This window comes from Ciconia boyciana, chromosome 8 (genome assembly GCF_034638445.1).
Source record: "Ciconia boyciana chromosome 8, ASM3463844v1, whole genome shotgun sequence".
In the NCBI taxonomy this organism is placed as follows: domain Eukaryota; kingdom Metazoa; phylum Chordata; class Aves; order Ciconiiformes; family Ciconiidae; genus Ciconia; species Ciconia boyciana.
The window spans coordinates 4,374,653-4,395,335 of NC_132941.1; the positions used below are offsets into that span (position 1 = coordinate 4,374,653).

Here is a 20,683-nt window from a genome sequence, read left to right on the forward strand (position 1 = left end):
GCCCCTGAAGAGAGATGCCTTTCTAGCAATGGCCTCCTGCCATCTACTAATAGTTCAGCTATCTGTTGTCACAAGAAAAGCATCTGTTTGATTTACCAGTTTATGTAACATAATAAGTCCTTAAATAAACCTCCGTCAAGTTGGCTCTGGGAACTCAAGCAGGCGCGTTTGTGCCAGCTCCATCAGGAGACTGTCATTAGTCTTCTTTGGAAAGGCTGGAATGCCAAGGTGTTGAGACACAGTAAGGCTGCGGTGAAAAATGAAAGCCGAGGCCGGTGTGTGGTCGTAGCTTCTGATTTTGTTTTGTTCCTATCTGATTTTTTTAACACTTTGATGGTTGTTTCTGCATTGAAGCACGGTTAGTTTTCAATGTCTACTTAACAAGAGCTGGTAATAGCTGTTGTTTCTCTCCTTCCAAGCCCTTGACAACTTGATTTGTGACTTTCAAAGGTATTCGGTGTGAAGGGTTTGGGTTCATCAGCCACAATCCTGGGCCTTAAATCCCTTTTCCTATAAACTCTAGTTTCATACTTTTCTTCAAGAAAAAAGTATTTCTAATCTTTCTCTATTTTTATCTTAAGTATTTTCTTTTTCTAAGTATTATCTTTCTCTAAGTATTTTTAATCTTCCCCCTGCCAAACTCTTAAACTCAAAATCCCACTGGGGACTCAGGCATTTCAAATGACACACTCCAAATGTACTAATATGATTTTCTCACTAGCCTCCCCACAGGGTGAGGAAAGCCATAATGATAGAGATTATGATTCCTCAGCTTCCCTTGGATTAAGGAACTTTTCTCCAGCTCCTCTTCATAGTGGATAGCACTGCAAAGCAGGTCTGGTGAAGATAGCTCCTAAAGTTTAGGTCTAAGTGCTTATTGAAATGTATTCAAATCATTAATTTAGTTATAAAATACTTTTCCTCCCACACTTGTTTTTCTGTCATGAGGAATCTCATTTACAAAATCTTCTCGCATGAAGTGTCATCACTTAGATGGTGAGCTTCAAGGCTTTTTATTGTTTCTGTTTAATACAGCTCCATGGATCCCTAGTTGATTTGCGGGTGCCAGTGGCATATGTAGTATATCTTCCTGCCTTGATGAGATCTGGGGAGACTGGATGAGATGTGGGGGGAGTAACAGAGACCAAATGAAGTCTCTTGAACCTCTCTGTCTTGGATTCAAATCATAAAATGGCAAATTTGACTGTAAGAAGTTTAGCTGAAGCCAATTCACCTAGCTGTTACCTGGCAAATCCTGAAATTCTCTTTCTTCTTCCTTGCCAACATCTGTCTTTCTGTTTAGTTCTGCTTCTTTCTTGTCCTTTTCTGTTCCAGTGGAAGAAGAAAAAAACTGAAGAACTGAGAATTTCTGGGTATACATGATCAGCTCTGTGTCTCCAGGCAGTGGCCCACATATCTCCTCCTCCCACTTTTGATGGTGCCATTGCATCACAGGGTGTCTGCTCCTTTTTGTTACAGTTCTCCTGTGAAAATAAGAGCTTCAATTTTAATCCAGTTGCTGAAGAAGTCTGACATCATAGAGGGAGGCAGTATTCTTTTACATGCTAAATCTTCAGTCTGTTAAATTGAACTGTAGTGTATGGAGCTGATTCACGTAATTGCTTGTAATCTTGCAGTAGCAATCAATGCTGCTATCTGTGTTGTCATCGTGTAGGCTGCACACAGTTTAAAAAAAAAAAACAACACCACAATCCTCAACACCCATGATATGCGAGTCATACATCACTGCCTTTTCCTAGCCTGAAGTCTGGAGGCACAGGATACATTTCACTTCTGTTCTGTTTTTCTTTCTAGGACAGATTTCTGCGTACACAAAGACGAGCCTTGTGACACTGTGGGTAAGTCAAAGAAGTAGGGGAGAGTATTTTCATAGCCACCTCTATGCTAAGAGGAGCTTTCTGGGCAATCTTTCATTCTTTGGTTTGCTGTAATGTTGCTTTTACTATTCTGTATACCTTTGTGATGCAAATATATATTAGTTGAGCAGGGTATGAACTATAAATAAGCCATTAAATATTAACCCCTTGAAGCACCGGAGGTCTCTGAGTTCAGGAAGTAATCTTAAGTATTTCTACTTCTTTGGAATGGATCTAGAATTAGATAGTTGGAGATTAGGAAACTGTCTTTTGGTGTGTCTGTATAATGCTCCTTTCAGTGCTCTCTCACCTAAAACAAGATTTTGCTAACTAATGAATGTATTTCCAATTGTAAGAACATGTGTAACACTCCCAGATCAAACCGGCACTCAGACACCAGAGAAGAATACCGCATTGTAGGAATGCCAAGTTAAATTTTCTTTTCTGTCTCGTACTCCTCCTACTTCCTAATTGCCTTTAATCTTATCCAAACCCTGGATACACAGGGTCCTTACATCCCACACATTAAATACTTTGTTTATGTATTTATTTAACTTGGGTAGCAGTAACCTTCACTGTATCTGTTCTCCTGGTATTTTTTTTTAATCACCACAGTAGCAGCAGTGTTTGGAGGCATAGCTCAACATCCTCTCTCTGATGATTGCATGATTTTTTTAGACTTGCCTCAAAGTCAAGCGGCCCCTTATTCTACATTCTTTGTAAACTTGGAATGGATCCTGATTTTCATCTGATCTTACACTCCACTCCAGTGTTCAGAGAGACACTCGCAGACTAGGGATTGCTATGCTGACAATAGCAGGTGATGAAGAGCATGGGGGAAAGTGCCTTCAGCAGGAGCTCTGAAACTACCTACAGAAGTCTCATCTCAGAATGCAGGTCCTTCCCTCTCTGTGTTGTGGAGACTGATCAGGTGAAAGGAGAAAATACAGAGCTGAAAAATATATACATTTTGTTTTCAAACATGAGCAAGGACTGGCCTCTACGTCCAAGTTTTCTTTCCAGTCGGAATCCCTCACAATGCATTTATTCTGTGTCCGATGGAAAACACGCTTCCACTGAGGAAGGTGTTTATACTGTGTACCTGCATCTGGAGATGGCTGTGGTAAGATACAATAAAGAAGTTTAAAAAAAGAAGCTGATGGAAGACACATGCTGACTAAGGTCAGAGCTCTTTCCATTTTTAAAGTCAGTATTGTTGAAGATCTCTATTCAGGGAATTATATTACCATAGGCAGCATGACTAAGGAAATATTTTTATTACTTCTTTTCTGTTCTTACAATACCCAAGTACTTTCTTGTGCTGCGACTTGCTGCAGGCTGGGGCTGCAGTGGAGAAAGTGGAAGATCAGAGCAATAAAGATTAAACTCATTTGTTACTCTTTCCATCATAGTTTTTCCAAGATATCTAGAAGGTGAACGTTCCTGGGACAAAACCAGTCTGGCCTCTTTGCTCTCTTCAGTCCTCCTTTTCCTTCCTTCTCCCCTGACAGTTTCATTATGTGGCAGCAAAGCACTAGCATCTTCACTTATGCATTTTCTATGCCCCACTGTTTCTGTGGTCTGAACCCAGAGGCAGCGTGCCTTATCCCTGAGTACAGATTAAATCCTCCATCATATGATACCATCTTTTCTTAAATACTGTTGAAATAAGTAAATATTTTGATGACATCAATTTTCAAGCATTATTGCCTGTACCCAAATTGGTGAGTTACTGCAGTCATTTCAGATCATCTACAATTTAGGCCCTTATCTCTGTGTTATATATACTGGCAGCATAATTTGGAAGTTTTCTTCAAAACCATAAGATGAGGAACTATTCTGGTAGGGCTGCAGTCTGAATTAAGTCTGCGCAAGTTATACCACACTCTGATATCTCATCTGTCCCTGCCTTGAGAAATACTTCTTATGCTTAGAGGCTATAGGTAGAGCCTGAAGAAGATAACCAATTCCTCTGGTCATCAGCTTGCTAAGGAGTAATGCAGTGGTGCAATATGAATTGGAATGCTGGATTTTGATGGATTCCAATCCATAAAACAGATATTTCATGTTTCTGAGTCCTTATGTGTGTCCTAAACCCATAGGATAGTATCTGATAATTATGGACAATGTAGCTGATGCCCTGAATATATCATATACTTGTGATTTATATAGAGATCATTGTCTCTGCCTTCTGTGGATGGATATAGCACTGTATTAGCCTCATTCCCCTTTTTCTGCCAAAGGTATTGTGTTGGTGATATAACTATGTGATTTTTCTTTACTGATGAAAGTTAGCCCATATGTAATCCATTCATATTACAGATGTTAGACCAGAAGGGAAGTTTGGCCTTGTTGTGTCATTCACATATGTGTCACAGCAGAGGAGGAATAAATTAAGGAATGTACTTCCGTGGCATGCAACTGGTTTGAGAAAGTGGTTAGTGTTGGTAGTACTAAATTTTAACTGTGTGAAAGATTCTCCAGTTTTCCTCCTTAGTCAGAATAGGGAAAAATAGGTGTCAGTTGTAGAGAAGTAGTTTTTTAATAGCCACCATGCCGTGCCCTGTGTGTGTGTGTATATACATATATATGGGTTATATAAGTAGCAATTTAGCATGGCATTTACTTGGGCTTAATATGAGCACAACAATCGAAGGAGGCTGATACCCACTGGTATACCATACTGGCTTATGAAGAATTATGTTGATGTTTGAGCCGTCTCTATTGTTGCCAGATTCCTATTCCTCACTTCAGCTCCCAGATAGTCTCCTCCAAATCAGCAAAACTGCCTGCGAAAGCAAGAAGCTAGTCCAAAGAGTGACATTGCATTTGGTCTTGACGGGGATGGTGAGGTTATAGCACTCCCCAAGGTTCTCTAGGACAGCAACTTGCTTTCATTTCTTGCCTTATACTTCACTTTTATGTATGAAGAACATGATCGCAGCAGCTGCATATGTGTTTTTATACCTGCTTATGGATGAAGTTGACCATTGCAATGTGGTGCACTGCCATCCTGTAAAGGAAGAAACATCCTTCTGGTGAGCAGTCACTCTCCTAAACTGGGAGGCTGAGGCTACTGCTCTATATAAGGCAGAGAATTTGGACTCTAGACTCCTGATTTCTATTCCCAGCTCTGGCATTGACTCATTGTGTGACATTTGGCAAGTCACATTCTGAATGCTTCTGTCTACCTCTATGAAATGAAGATTTTGAGTGCAAAGCTACAGGAGATTGCATGGCTTAAGAAGTTCTCATAAAAAGCAGTGTGATGTCCTTGAGTATATGACGCAATACAAGTCCAGAATCTAATGTTGCTTAGTCATGTTTAAGAGACTGTAAAGAATCTATTGGATTACGTGTACTGAAGTAAGAGGACTCAGAGCGCTGTAGGTAATGGGTTTTTTAGTGACAGTGCCTTGATTTTCTTTACATTGTGAGAAATATGGAAGCAAAACTTTCCCTGGTGGAAGTATTGAGGCCTAGCTGTTGTTCGGAAGTGGGATTATGAAGTTTAAATGGCTTATAAGAGGTGTTCATTTGTGCTCAAAAAGATCCATATTGAAAAACCTGTCTGGAATCTTTGCCTGCCATGCAGACACAGAGAGAAAACAGCAGCAGGAGGTTTGTATTTGTATTCTGGCAGGGGCCCCTCACTGAAACCAGTTGCTCTGGGGACTTCGTTCAAATTTTCTTGGCCCAGCTGCCAAGGTAGTGTGGAAGGTTACATAATGGCTGAAACAAGCTCAAAAATGGTGAAAATATGTAGGTATGTCTTTGTGGGGTGATACCCCACAGGCTGTGTCAAGAAACAGAACCATATTTGTTTAAGAAATAGTTTGTTAATGCTCATTGCCCCACTTGGTTGTGTAAGTTAGCCCTAAGAACGAATGAATTCAAAAGGAGGTGGACAGAAGGAAAACAATATGCCTGTGTGCAAGACATCTGCAACAATTGTGTTTCAACAGCCTCAGTTGCAGGACCTCTGATATGCTCTGCAGTTTGAACAGGGAAGGTTTGCTTCGTGCGACACAGCCTTGTCACACACCAGTCAAAAAGTTTGCAGTCTGCTGCTGCTTCAGACTCATCTCTCGTGATGTGACTCTAACCAGATCTGCCGTTTCCTGCAGAAAAATCTTTGTTCCAATTGAGCTGCCTCTAAGCCAGCCAAATTGAGAGTTTAATGTCTAGCTATTAATATCAGGCTGCAGCTTGGAGCCTTGCACGTTGTCAGAATCCAACCTTTCTGTGACATAAGCAGATTGAGAATGCCCCTTTCGTTCAATATTTCCACTGCTAGTGCCAAATAAGCAGCTTTACGGTTAGTTAGGAATGATCCTGCATATTTCAAGGCAAAGCTTGGCCTTGATTCCTCAGTGTACATGTTACCCCAGATCCAAGCTGAAGCTTCCCTGTATTCAGCTAATAATAAAAGTGGGGGCAGTGTGGAATTGGGAAATGGAAAATGAGAATGTGTCTTAAATATCCTTAAATTGCCCTGGTTAAAAATGTCTTTACCTCTGCTGCAGTCACATGTGCTTTTCTGTGGCTTGATGTCGGGGAAAAGAAAGCAGAGTATAGTGTATATACTGCAGATGGGCAGGTTTAGTTGAAGGAATAGCTGCCTGGAGAAAACCGAGCATCAGAGTGGAGGTGATTGAGAAACTTAGTTTTCCAGACTGTTTCCACAAGTGAATCAATGTTTGTGAAAAACATTCCCATCTCCTGCCTGGCTTTAATTAAAGGGCTCAAAGATAACTTACTGAGAGCCCTGAAGATTATAAATCCTTCCATAATTTGTGTCCTTTTCCTCGAGTCTTCCAAACACTGATCTGTGAATGGGGAAATCGGGGTTTGGTTTTGCCACTGCGCTGCTGGGTGACTGCACAGATGACATCCTTCTGCTGTACCAGTATGTTCATATCTTAGTCCTTTCCTTCTTTAAAGTGTGTAGAGAGCTATGGGTGAAAAGTGCTATCATAGAGAGCTGCACACTATGGTGCTATTAGCCAATTTCCCTCCCTTTGTAGCTACACCCTGCTTTCTTCTTACGAGTTTATCATAGTAAAGTGTTTCAAAATATGAGCAGGTTTTTCAAATGAGACATTTGGTCTATGTCTCCAAGTAGATTTCATCCTTTTTTGATTCCATGTAAAACACCTGAATAAAGGACTGCACAGTTTTACCTTTTCCCTGGCTGTTTGCTTGCGCAGTTGGGTGGCCTCCTGTCCTCAGCAGTTAACAGTTCTGGTTGGTCCTGCCTGTACTGTGTACTGTTCATTTAAATCTTCCTCCCTGTGCAATATTGATTCCAGTCCCATAACAGTGTCACAACAGAGGATTAATCCCCAAGGAAAGGGAAAAGACTAGCTGGTTTGCTGTGAGTGGAAAAGAAAAGGAATTCTCACATTAAAAACATTTTCCATAGTGGTTCGTGTTGAATGTTTCTGTATATTCCAGGGCGGGTTTTTATTTGATGCCAGAATAAATAGAAATACCTGCTGCTTAAAACAATTCATTAGAGAAGCAGTGCCTGGCTTTAGCAAAAGCCTTGCTGGGTCTGTCCTTCAGACCAAAATCAAACACACTTTAATGCATTAAAATGAACATACTGTAGGTTAAAATGTCCCTTAAAGAAACACTCTCAAGTTGATTTGGTGTTTGTGAAAGAAAGGGACCTCGCAGCTCTGCAAATGTTTATGTCACTTGTGGCTGTGTAGGGCAATGGAGAGTCAGGCTGCTGGCTTTATGAAACCAAAGGGAGCCATGGTACAGTGCAGTGGAAGACTTTTTCCCTTGCCTTTTTGGTTGCTAGGGAATAAATGCTTGGCTGCACAACCCAGACAGTGCAGAACTGTGCTATTGGGCATATTCATCACTACCATCTCTCAGGCCCCACCCTACCCACAACGGCCTTCCAATTTCTTTTCACCAGCTAGCAATCTCTCCTCTTCCAAATTCTCACTAAAAATTTGTGTGCCAAGTGAGTGTAATATAAGATTGCATAAATGTTAATAGAAGCACTGGGATGAGCACAGCCACTCAAGTAATCAGGAATTCCTGCTGATGTAACCCTTGCTCTTCCTCAGTTCAGTGTCCCGTGTGCGCTCTTCCTTCTGTCTTGTTTCAGGGACATGGCTTCAGCCAGGCTGCTTCACATGTGCACAGCTGTTCGCAGGCTCACAGCTAAAGACCAGAGGAAAATCCTGCTTACACTGGACTCAGAGTTTTGTTAGTGATTTCAGTGGGGTCAGGATCCTGGTGCTATTCTTATATGTTGTCTGAGACATGCAACTGTCCTTTGGGCCTCTGTCAAAAAACTGGCTGAGTTTTTTTCTAGAGAGACTAGTTCGTTTGGGGTACCTGAGACATCTTTGGAAAGCCTGATATCCTGAGGATGGTCCTTTGTACTTTCTGAAAATCAGTTGACATGTCTCTTAAGCTGTCTATTTGAGCATTCAAAATCACTGAAATATTTTGAAATCTTGCAAAGAAACAATAGTCTGTGAGAGCCAGAAAATGAAACCCAGCCAAAACCACAGTGAAGCTGACCACTCTACTTTTGGAAAGACAAGTAAAACAGAAAATACAAACAAAGGCCAATCTATTCCCCTCCATTCGGTCTGTAAAAAATAAAAAAGCTGGGCATGCCAGTTTTAACAGACTACATATTTATTGTTAAATACATCAACTTTCTCATTGATTTATATGAAAACTTAAAATGTGTCCAATGTAATTGGTTGAGTGAAGTGCTGATATTATTTTATAGAGACTTATTTTCTGTTTTTATTGTTACGGAAACCAGAGCATTTGAATTTCATTTGCCTTTGGGTTTGTTTTGCAGCTCAGTAGTCTTGTTTAGGTTTGTCTTTATTCATTCCATATACTAAGGGCAGTGGTGAATTCTTGGTCTCCTTAGCTCAAAAATGACTGTCTTTCTGGAAGAGACGCAGTAGCCAAACACAAGATAGTGTCCTTAGTTTGGAGCTTATATGATCCCATTGCAAGGTCTTTTTGTAGAGAAGAGGTGATTGACCAGTCTGTTCTGTTCTTAAAATTTATTAATCTGTGAGTGCTATCGACTGAATTTGTAGTTATCTCAACTTTTTTCTTCATCTTCTCTCTGTTGTTTCATGTCTTGGGGGCAAGAGTTAACTTGTGTAATTAAAATAAATGAAAGCGTGTAGTGGAGGGAGGATTAGTGACAGATTTTCTGTATGTTTGTCATTGTTCCCTCTTCCATGTGTTTCCAGTCCCTTGCTCTGAAGTATCACAGACCCTCAGTTGCTCTCATGATTAACCCCCCTCCCTTGCCTTTTTGCCAAGGGTCTATTTCTCTTTGGTGGTAGTTCAGAGCACTTAGAAGCTCTTGCTCAATTCAGTTCCTTCATCTTCTCTTTGTTCAGCTGGGCCTGGACACCAAGAGGCTGCTCTCCCCAGAGAGGCCTGGATGGTCTGTCTTCCATCATGCTAACCGCATGGCTTGCCCACTGAGGTCATGGAATTTCCCTACGTTTACTACATTTTGTTCTTCGTAAACCTCCAGCAGTTCCTTTTATTAGTTCTCCTCCATACATCATTCTCCTTTTGTAGCCCCAAAATGTGTTTCAAGCACTTTTATTTTCCAATTATTTATCTGTCCCTCTGTCTTCTTAGGAAGCACCCATCCCACAAGATAAAACAATAGGCCTCACAGTGGTGGTGTATGTTTGAAGCTAGCTTGTTCTCAGTAATTTGGAACTAAACACTGTCAGCGGGGAGGAATAACACACTTCCTGCTCTGTACCTGGCCTTTCATTTCCTCCACCTTCAAACTGCTATTGGTAATTAATGCTCAAAGATATTTAAGCTGGCTTGCTGAAATACATACATAGTCTTTGTCAACTGTAAGGCAGCATGTCCAAAATCTTCTCATCAGCTTACCACCCTGCTTTTGTTTGTTAGTGTATCTTCAGTGATCTTAACTTTTGGTTTTCTTGTTGCTCACTCAAACCCTCCAGTCAGGCTTTATGCCAGAGCTTTTGTCTTCCTTATTCTGACTTGCCCCAAAGGTGGTGCAGGATGTTTAAGCTTATCTTAGCTTGAAAACTTTACCTTCTCCCATGGTTTTATTAATAGTTCATGGTAATGTGTTTTGATAAATACAAGAGAACAACCATCTAAAATGATGTGAAAATGAACCATAGTGTTCCTTTACCAGGCAACCTATTTCTGAGTAAATATCCTTCAGGCTATCACATCTCATCGTTGTACAAGGTGGGTGCTGATTACTATTTGAATGAAAGATATCTTTGGAAAATTCACTGGCTACAAGAATTGTGTTATGATACTTTCCCATCAGCCATCTAGGACTCCAAACCAAATCCTAGCCTAATGTCAAATTGGTGTGTAACAAAGCTCCTTTCTGTTGCCTTTATTAAAAGGAGTATGTCATGAGGGAAAATATTTGCCATGACTTTGTTGATATTTATTCTGATACTCTGACTTTTTTCTTTCATTTCAGCTCCATGTCATAACTCACTTTATGTGCTAAATCATTGTGCAGTTTGACTGGTATGGGTGCAAACATGTACTGCATTCCACTCCAGGGCCATTTATGTCTGTGTGAAATTAAATAGACATGTACACAAAGCACCTGGGAATTTCAGTCTCCTAGCTTAAAGGGCAGATACCTGCATAAGATGTTCCCTTCCCCATCTTTTTACCCCTCACCCCCTTCCTACGTCTGGGGCTTTGACATGCAATCATTGTGGAGAAAAGGACTCGTTATTACTGTTTCAACTAACAGTTCCCAATGAATTTATATGATAGTGTCCCTCAGAAGCAATTCAGTAAATTTTCCTCCTAGCATGGAATGAAAAACAATCAGAAACATAATTTTTTTTAATGTTTCTTTTTCTTTTATGTGACAGGCAGTTCTTATGGTTTTGGTTCACCTGAATATACTATGGTAGAACTTCTGAATTATACTTTTATCTCCTAGACAGTTTTTTGCCTTGATTATTTTCTAAATTAGAGATGATTTGTGGGACACTGTGTAAGAACCAAGGCTTTGCTTACGGCTAAATACCATTTAATAATGATTTAAAGAAATCTCTGCTGTTTATCTCTGAAAGTGGTCATTGTGTTTGCAAACAGACAAGCTGAAGGCAGAAGCCTAATTGATGTCCAGCTAAGCACACACTGCCAAACAACTGTCAAGAAAAGCTCTGGAACTGCTCCTTGCTACTGTGTGTGTGAAGCTGAGAAGCCTTTGAGGCAGACATGAGCAGAACAAACTCATTATATTAAGTCTGTGGACAGACCATTTCTGTCTTTTGGGGTTTATAGTATTTCTGCTGTTGTCTCTCACTTCATCCATGTAAATAGAGACTTGCAGATTGCAGATTTTACATGCTTTCTGCACTGGTTCACCAGCTTCACACCCCATCTCCATCACTTCCCCTTGCTGAGGATTTGTTTCTCTGAGGGATTCTCGCAAGAATGAACATAAAACAAGTAAAATCATCTCTTCTGCTCTCATAGCTCATCCTGCTTCCTCCTTTCTTTTTTATAATATAATGCTGTGGAAAGAGAAATGATGTTTGTTTTCTACAGCGTCAAACCTGCTGTCAGTACATTATAAATAATCCGTCGCTTGCTATTGTTATCTGTGCTAGAAATGCCAACCCAAGATTTGCTGCAGCAGAAAGCAGATTTTCTGCTATGACATGCTTCTGACCAGGTGGACAGGGAAAACATGAGAGTCACAAAAACACTTGCTCGTTGTTTCTTGTCCAAGAGCAGGGAACAGATTTTGCACATCCTGACTTCCAATCCAGTCCCTCACCCATTAATTCATGGTGCCTCCCTGATAGACCTGTGCCATTAAACAATACCTTGAGGGTTTTTTGCATTTTATTTTATTTTATTTGTAAAAAAGAATTTATTGAGAGGAGAAGGAAATTAATTTGTAAATAGGGCTTTTCCTCAGTAAAATTCAAAGCTCTTTACCAAAGAGATCAAAACTGTTATCCCCATTGTATTGAGTGAGGAAGTGAAGCCTGGAGATGTGAAGGGACATGCCAAAAGACAGAGCTGGCTGGGGGCTAAGCCACAGCTCTTGAGTCTCAGTCCAGGCCCCTCAGCTGGAGGCAATGCTACCTCTTCTCAGGCCTTCCCAGTGGAAGCTCAGCTTCTTTGGGCAGCAGCCAGTTCTTCAGGTCAGTAAATAATGATTGAACCCTTCAACAGGCCAGAGGTTTGTGTTTCTTCTTTCCACTGCCTAGGTCTTTATTTTTACCTCTGTTTACACGTTCCAGCCTGATCAGTTTGCTGCAGACTGCAGCCACATAATGTTTAAGAAAGCTGATGCATTTGTAATTGAGAAACCTCTGAGGTTTTTCTTCTCCTGTCAGACATAGATGGCTTTTATCCAGTTGACTGCTTTACAGTGCCTTTATCCTTTGCTGGCTTGAAAACATTTCAGATAGTTTCTATTGTTTTATAGACCCTGTAGCTAAAAAACCAAGCTGTGTAAAAACATCTGTACATAGCTGTGCAATAAGCTACAGACATGTAGGGTAATAAGGCATGATTGCATTCATTGTAGCATTTGCTCCACTGGATAATCAAATAGAAGCATTCCAATTGCACACAGGATATGTAAGAGTAAAGGAAGGAAATGAAGGAGAGTTGCCTACTGTACTCTTACATTTCTTTTGTCTTGCAGGTGCCAAGACTAAATGCCATTTTGAGAGCATGTTTTAAATAACGTAGAGATGAGATTTTACTAGTGATAACCAAGAAAACAGCACTAGGAAGTGTGCATAAAACTCCTCCTCCCTCCCCCCTGTCCCCAAGAAAGAAGCTTGACCTGCACTGATTTTCATTTGTTTTTTTTTCCAACTTTGGTTAACCATCTGGTAACATGACCTAGGATAATACCTAGTCTATTTTGCACGGTGTCTGGTCCTGGAAGGATTTTGCTACACCAAGTGCAATCAATAGATTGAAAGTCAGTTTAAGTCCTTGGAATGTTGTTGGCTTTTATTTAACAATTCTCCCACTCCCAATTCTGCCTCAGCACAAGCTCCAAGCCTTTCAGTTGTGATTGTGCTACACATAATGCAAATAGGAATTGGGCATGTAACAGGACTTTGAACTACTGAAAATCTTCCCTGTGTTTACCAGCATGATGAAAATGCAGTAGGAAGTGTGCTCCAGCTATGATCCAGTACAAGCTCGCTTCATGGCTGTAAATGTTAATGGCAGGTGCTGTGGAAGAGGTGATGAAATTTTGAGCTGACCCAAGAATGCACAAACTCTGGTTTGCCATCACATGTTAGAGAGAAGCACCTCCACTTTGTTGACAAAATCAGTATTTTACAGGGACATCCCGCTTCATAGTTAGATTTGCGCTGTATTCACAGTTTAGCAAAACTGAGGGGCTAAAGAAGATGCTTCATGATCTGTGGTCACAGCTGTATTTAAGCATCTAAAAATACAGTCTTATTTTTAGAGGTTCTGTCCCACACTTGAGTAATGGTTACAGTGCAGCAAACTATAAGTGATATAATTGTATTTAATAGTTTCCTGACTCCAAGCTGATCAACTGTGACTGTTTTGTGCTATACTTGTAAGTGAAAAAGTGAGTAAATGTCACCTACTTGGAGGTCTCAACTAGGCCATTAGAAGCGATATAAATGCTCTGTTGCCCATAGTGGAAGTGAATTTAAACTTTAAATGCACATTTATCTGGATACCCTACACCTGAAGAATCATGCCATGTAAATAAAAGTCCAACATATTTCAACATGCTCTCTTTTTAATCCTTTATATTTGACTGTTGGACAAGGATTCTGTATGTCAACACTGAATCCTGCGGTTTATTAAATGGTAGATCATAAAAAGTGAGTGATCAAGCAGCTAAGCTTCCTTCATTAGTTGTTGCTTGTAAAAGTGGAATAGAGATTTAGAGAAGCACCTAGGAAGTTGAGAAAGAGGATGAAGCAGTTACAGAAGACTAAGATGATTTACCATATAATTTTGCATTAACATGTAGGATTGTGAACTGTGGCAGTTTAGGGGGATACAGGATGCATTTGCATTACAGGGATGGCAAACGTCAGGGCCCTGAGTGCTTCCCCAGCCCTCCTGGGAATTTGGCTGCTTGGGCCAACTTAGGTAGTGGTTCAGGTGTCTAGCTTTGAGGAACGCACTTCAAGAAAGCTCTGCTAAGCACCTCTCTGCTCACCTTGCTTGGGTGCAGTGGGACTGCGCCTTTCTCAGTGAGGCCACTGCCTCTGCCTGCCTTATCATCCTCGACTTCAGCTCCCCTTCCCTTTTGGAGCAGCGCCTGCCTTAGCTGCTCCCTGACAGCAAACTCTAGAGAGGGACCATGCAGAAAACAGGCAGTAATCATGTCCGCCATTCCAGCTGATTCTTTTACTCCACAGGAGACTGTGTCCAAAGATAAGATGGTAACTTCATTATTTGCTCAGAATTGATGTCTTTGGGATAATTTTGGTCATCTTTTGGCCTCACCTTAGAACATCTGGCATGGAGATAATGCTTAGCTAAGGATTGGCCTGCTGAATCAGCAAATTCACATTTCTCTATTTAATGTCCAGAAAATCAAGAACAATTCCTTTAACCTAATTTGTTGGGAAAGTTTAAACAGGTAGAGGTGAGCAAACAAGCCTAACAGATAGAAAGAGGTAAAAGAAAGCCAACATGGTTTCTAGGAAAGGAAGCAAGATCATGGCTCAGTGACTTGTTGGAATTCTTGAAGACTCTTCCTGCCAGAACAGACAAGGAGAAGAGGGAGATGCAGTGGGCTTCACACTCCTAGCTTTTCCTAAAGGCTTATGATGGAGTTTCATTGCAGTAGTTAGTGTCTGACGTTTGTGGTATTGGAACATGAGAAATAACTGGTTTCAGTGGCATGAACTGTAAGTAGGAAAAAGTACTGATAAAAGGTCCATTATATTTCTGCCAATTCAGAATTTTTAGTCAGATACTGCAGGGAACAAAGGTTGCCTCTGGGCTTGTGTCTTTTGAGAAATGGATAGGCTGATGAGGTCAAAAATAAGATTTTGCATTTTTGCACATCCTAGGGAGGGAGGAGGCATTAATAATCAACAGCGCTGGTATACAGTGAAAAGATTTAGATTTTGTAGGATCTTTTGGCTTTTCAGCTGTCTTGCAGATTGCATGACTTTCTAGATGGAAAACACCAATCTTCAGTAACCCAGAGTGAATACAATGTGGCACTTGTGATCAGTGGCTCCGATAGGCTTAACTTTTAGTTTTCTGTTTCCTCTGAGTAATTATTTATTTTGAAGAGGTATAATGATTCACTGGGTTGGGATACAGACTAGAGAGAAATTGGTCCTCTTTCTTTGTTTATTTTTGCTTCCTGGTTAGATCAGTGCAAAAATATGTGAATATATCTGTGCATGTGCCTGTGTTTGCATTTCTATACCTATCTATATCTATCTATATATGTGAATGTATACATCTTTTGAAAATGGCCATTCTGGAAAAAAATTACTGTCTCTAAATGCATGGCAGAGTACTTTGAATTTTACATACCTGAATTTGACTAGATCTTCCTTGTAGAAAATACTGGGGTTTCCTTATCAAGTTCTTGCAAATTTAAATAGGAAGGTGACTGTAGGAGATGCTGAAATTTTAGCCTAATTCTTACTGAGGGGTGTGTGTATATATATATGTATGTGTATATATAAACTGTGCTTTGAACCCCTGGAATTTTATTTAGACACAGGGGTTCTGCTATATACACTTTTAAATTTCAGGTTCAGAATCCTATCATCTGCAAGGTTTTTGTCTGAATTAGTTTGACAAGTCTTTTTATCTTTTAGCTTAGCTGATAGAAATATGTTGAACTTACTAAAATAAAAAATTTTTAAAAACCATCCTAGACCCAAGCCATCAAATGTCTTTCTCCTTCTGTACTCTTTCAGCATGATTTGTAGAATGCTAAGGATTTCTGTGTTTGCTTAGCTTGGAATTAGCCTTGTATTTCTACTTTAGTTAGTGGTCATGAGCAGTCAGCAGGTTGAAGATATTTGTTGGTTTTGTGTAGTTGTGTCATACATTTTTGTGTAGCCATTTTGCCTGCTCTGTTTGCATTAAGGCTCTTAATGCAAACCATGACCATAATTAGACTGCTGGGTACACATTAATATTCTGCTGAGGATCTACTTGTTAGTTTTAATAATGTCATCCATCAAGCTCTAGCATGTACAGCAATATTTGCACTGTAGTAGACAAACAGAGAAAACACTGCAGTTATTTATAAGAACACTGGCCAGTAAGTTAGGAAACTGTGTGGATGTTTTTATTTATTGGAAAGTTAAACTGATGCTCTAAAATGAGTCCATCAGTCTAATCAGACTTTGTTGTTCTTGAAATGAGAGAAAAGTAAAAGATTGATGTTAGATTTCCATTTCCAATTTATATTTTATATCTCTGTTTAAGAAACCTGTAGACTCATGTTTCCTGTCTTTGATGCTGTAGTTTGTCTGCTTTTCTAGCTATGTCTGTTGGTCAGACAGAAAGTACTATCTCCACCTTGGTCTTGTCTGGGTCCAAGTATGGATGAAATTCCTGACTACATCTCTCTTGCTCTATGTCTTGACTCCTGATCAGTTCTGGGGAAGTAGTGGTGCTCCTTCTAATCCCTTTGATGACCTCCTACAAGTGTCTGTTGACTTGGACTTCAGAAAAGCAGCATTGTTCACTGGAGTTGCTCTGTCCATCCAGATGGTTTTCCCTGTGATTCTTGCCTGACCTTCTCTATCTGGACACATACTTAAGCAGCATCTGAAGTAGAGGTGCTTTCCTGAACTGGGCCTCAGATCCTGCAACACAAAAATATTGCTTAGGACTACTGAAGTCCTAAGCTTTATAGTTTTCTTTCAGAGGTGTCAGTTATCTCATGAGAGTCTGATAACTTAATTATGTTTCAATTTCATGTCTCTTCCTCCCCGTGTCTCACTTCCTTCTTCCATTATGTTCTCTGATTTGCCCCAGATTTCTTTCTATGTGTTTATCTGTCTCACTTGGATCTTCCCATTTCCCTTCTCCCTCTTTGGAGCAAAGTGAGGAGAAGAGGTTCTTGGCACAGCCCTCTTGCACGTTTGCGTTCTCTGCGATGTCTCTCTGAAACTGAGGAATGGGGAAAGGTGCAATGCTGTCGGCTCAGAGCAAAGGTCTTTGATTCTGAGAACATTTGGTCCTTTCCATGATGGGCCCCAACTCTTGACTGCTGTGGTTTGTGTTGCAGTGCAGAGGTGTGTTTGCTGTGATGGTTAGATCCTTGGGATTTTCTTGTCTGAATGACAGATTTGAAAGTGATAACTTTTGACTGAGGATCTCAGAACAATCCCTGTCTTTTCTATTTTTATCTTTATCTGTGTCGCTTGTTGCATTTTCAAACATGGGAAAACTGTATTCCATGTAGTCCATATTTATTCAATGAATTGGTGTGTCTACAGAGATGCAGAATACCCACTCATGCAGTGTCTGTGAGCCACAACATGGTCTAAACACTGAAGTAAATAAAGCTTTTTTGGCTTTACACTGAAGTAAAAAACACAAAGACCAGCCTTCTGGGGGTGGGAACTAAGTAAAGGAAGCCAGGAAATGGCTTAATGCACTTTCTCCAAAGCCAGTGATAATACTCCTATTGATTTCAGTAAGATTTTGATCAAGCCCACAGTGATTATGATAGCTGGTACAATTAGATCGGATGTAATACATATTCAGCTTGTTTTCTGTGAATGCCATGAAGCTGTTTATGCTATCATTAATCAGCTGGCTTTGTTGGGAAGTGCATCTCATTACATGGCAGCTGACAGGAGGCCACTGCCACTGGGCACCAAAGCAGGCTTGTACAAAAATATCCTATCTGCGTAGCTGAAAAGTACAGCTGTTACCGTTGCAAATTCTCTCCACGAGCCACTTACTGCGTGGGGCTTGACAGCTGAGAAAACCCCTACAAACCATGGTGCAGTATCAGCATGTAGTTTTCATTCAGGGGCATACAGATTTGATTCAGAACTGGAAATGTCACCCAGACAGCATACAAGTATATAGGAGCTTCTGCACTTCCCAGGGGTGTTGTATTTAGAAGCATGTGAGATTAGAAGAGGCAGTTCTCCCCTTGTTGGTCCTGATATTTAGCAGAAAGACCTAGAGCAAGAACATGAACATGCGTGCATGGAAATGTCCCACTGGCTTCTGCAGGATACTGTGACAGTAAGTTTCTTTAGTGCTGCCTGCAGGTGCAGTCCCCCTGTGAGCCTCATGTGCTGTCATTTCTGAATTCAGACTATAAAGGCCTCAGGACTGGGACTGTGCCTTGACTTGTGTCTGCGAGGCACCAGGGACTCTTCTGGCTGCTGTCAATCATCACAAGGAGCGCAGCAGTATTCATCCAAATTTGTGTTTTCTTTCACAGGAGCTCGAGTTTGAACATGAGAGATTTCTTTTTATTAAGTGTGAGAAAAGCCCATGCTGGTCTTTTTCTTAGTGAAAATTTCTCTCTAGCTTGTGTTACTTTAAAGGTGACATTTTATTTTTGAATAATTTAGAGAAAGAGGTACTAAAGAAAGTGGATCCAGGACATACTAAAATATCTCCAGCTACATTACCTCTGAAATTAGCCATTACTTCTCCTCTGTCAGGCTGGTGCTGTGATGTGTTTATGTCTGCATAAAGTACTATGCAGGTCCTTCCCTTCCTGTGGGGTGGAAGTCGGAACAGACAGCTCTGTTTGGGAACCCAGAGGAGGGCCCTTTAGGTTAATAGTCACTTTAACCTGATTTGGTGAGTGTGTGTGTATGCAGTGTGTGTGCTTTGTGCTTATGTCTGTCTACCCCAATGACACTCTTTCCCTAATAGCTTTTTAACCCCTTGGCTAATTTGAGTCAAACTTGAGGATATGGATCTCGGAAGTACTAGGCTTTTGGAAGTTTTCTGAAAACTAGGAAACTGAGTAGAGGAGAAAGCCCTCTCCCTTTGATGCTGCCACTGAGGGAAAGATTGCATCACCCACATTTACATCAGAAACCCCAAGTGGAAGTGCAAATGTGTAGGAAAACAAGCCATTAATTTTGCAGTAAGTTTAGGGGTTTTTTTTATTGTCACCTCCCCTTCCACCATACTATCATGCTCTGCCAGAACAAATGTGCTGACTGTGGTACTGCGTGAGAGAGAAGCAGGGCCATGGCACTGCCTTAGTCTCCTCTTCCTGCCCGCTGACGTGGAAGGATCATTTTCACTCCCTACTCCTGGCAGCAGAGGTAGTAGTCAGTGTGGAGGTATTAGGGACCAGCTTCATTTTCTTGCTTGATACAAGCTTTTCAGCCCAAGTTCTGACTTCAACAGAGTAACTCAACCCTATTAACATTATCAGGCACAAACCCCAGGTTTGTCAGTTTTCTCAAGTCAGGCAGGCTGTGAGGTTAAATCAGCACTCAGCAAAGAATTAAAACAGAAGGGCTGAACCAAGAATTGCTAAATAAGTTTATCAGTGCGTGTGTTGGCTGGCAGCTTGACAAAGTGAAGCCAGGAGCTTAGACAGCCCTGTAAGTCAGGATGTAGGAGCTGTAATTGAGAAGTATCACAGAAGCAATTTGGAAAAGCATCTGTTCAAAGTTTGATTACTGTGAATCAGCCGGTTCTGCTGGCCTGCTCTGCTAGTTGCCTGAGCTGCTCTTATTTTGCCAAGAGAACAGCTTGACACGCATACAGCGCCTAAAAATAAAATACACTTTAAATATTAACATGTTTCAAAAGTATAGATTCATTCACTTTTTGAGACTAACAATTGCTTAGTCATTCTTTAAGAACATGGAAAGAATTTAATTGAGAGCCGTGGAAGAATGCCATTCATCAGCAGCACAGGTGTTCGGCCATCTCTAAAACTGTCCGGTTCAGCAGACTGCGCTGAAACTCTCCAGACACTGAAACATTGTTCATGACACATTGCTGAATGTTGTTGAACGATTGCAGGACTGATCCTTGCTCGTGAACCCAGCCCAAACCAACACCACGGCAGGCTGAGATAGGCATGGCTCAGTAAAGCTCTTGAAACTGTTAAAAGTATCTTTTAATTTATTTGAATAGCTTCATGAGTTTCTTAGTGTTTGCAATTACGAGAAAGAACAACTGGAACTGAATGCTGGACCCTGACTGTTAGCTCTTTAAGCAGATGCTGTTTGGTACAGAGACTCCAAATATTTTTTCTGATTTATTGCCAAGTCTGACCTTGTCTCTTCATTCTGGAAGGGAGATACTGAGGAATTTGAAGGCTCCAGGATCCCTGCTGCTGAATTCCATGTTCCTCTTTGTTTAGCAGTCTCATTAAAAGCTCTGATTCTTCTGATTCTGATTCTTTTTCTTCATTCCCCTTCATTCTCTCTGAACTTGGGCCCTCTGTTGAAGCAGATGGCTCAGATGAGTTGCAGGGACAAACTGACAAATTCAAAGCTGGAAGTCACGGAACTCACCTGAAAAAGCAAGATGAAAATAGCCTCAAAGCTGGCTTTGGGACCCTACACCGTTTGCAAAGCTGCAGCTATTGCAGGCAATGTCAGGGTTGTTTTTCCATTTCTTGGAAGATTATAACCTTCGGATGGCAACCCATCCTGAGAACAGGATGGGTGTTAGCAGACTAACATAGGCATGTGGCAGTGTGGTGAGCGTGGGACATGGTAGGACTCGAGCACTTTCCTTTCTGATGGCAGAGTTGTTATTTTTTTTTCTTTTGGTGAGTTATTTATTTCCTGAAAGATGCA

At 40.8% G+C, this 20,683-nt stretch overlaps 1 protein-coding gene across 3 annotated transcripts in view; it reads left to right on the forward strand.

The window, feature by feature from the left end:
- Nucleotides 1-20,683, forward strand: part of ADAMTS17 (ADAM metallopeptidase with thrombospondin type 1 motif 17) — a 201,402-nt gene that overhangs the window by 44,438 nt on the left and 136,281 nt on the right. For all 3 annotated transcript variants that reach the window (XM_072870584.1, XM_072870586.1, XM_072870587.1), the window contains exon 7: nt 1,816-1,859. In XM_072870584.1, coding sequence (XP_072726685.1) covers nt 1,816-1,859 — 44 coding nt within the window. The remainder of the gene's footprint in view (nt 1-1,815; nt 1,860-20,683) is intronic.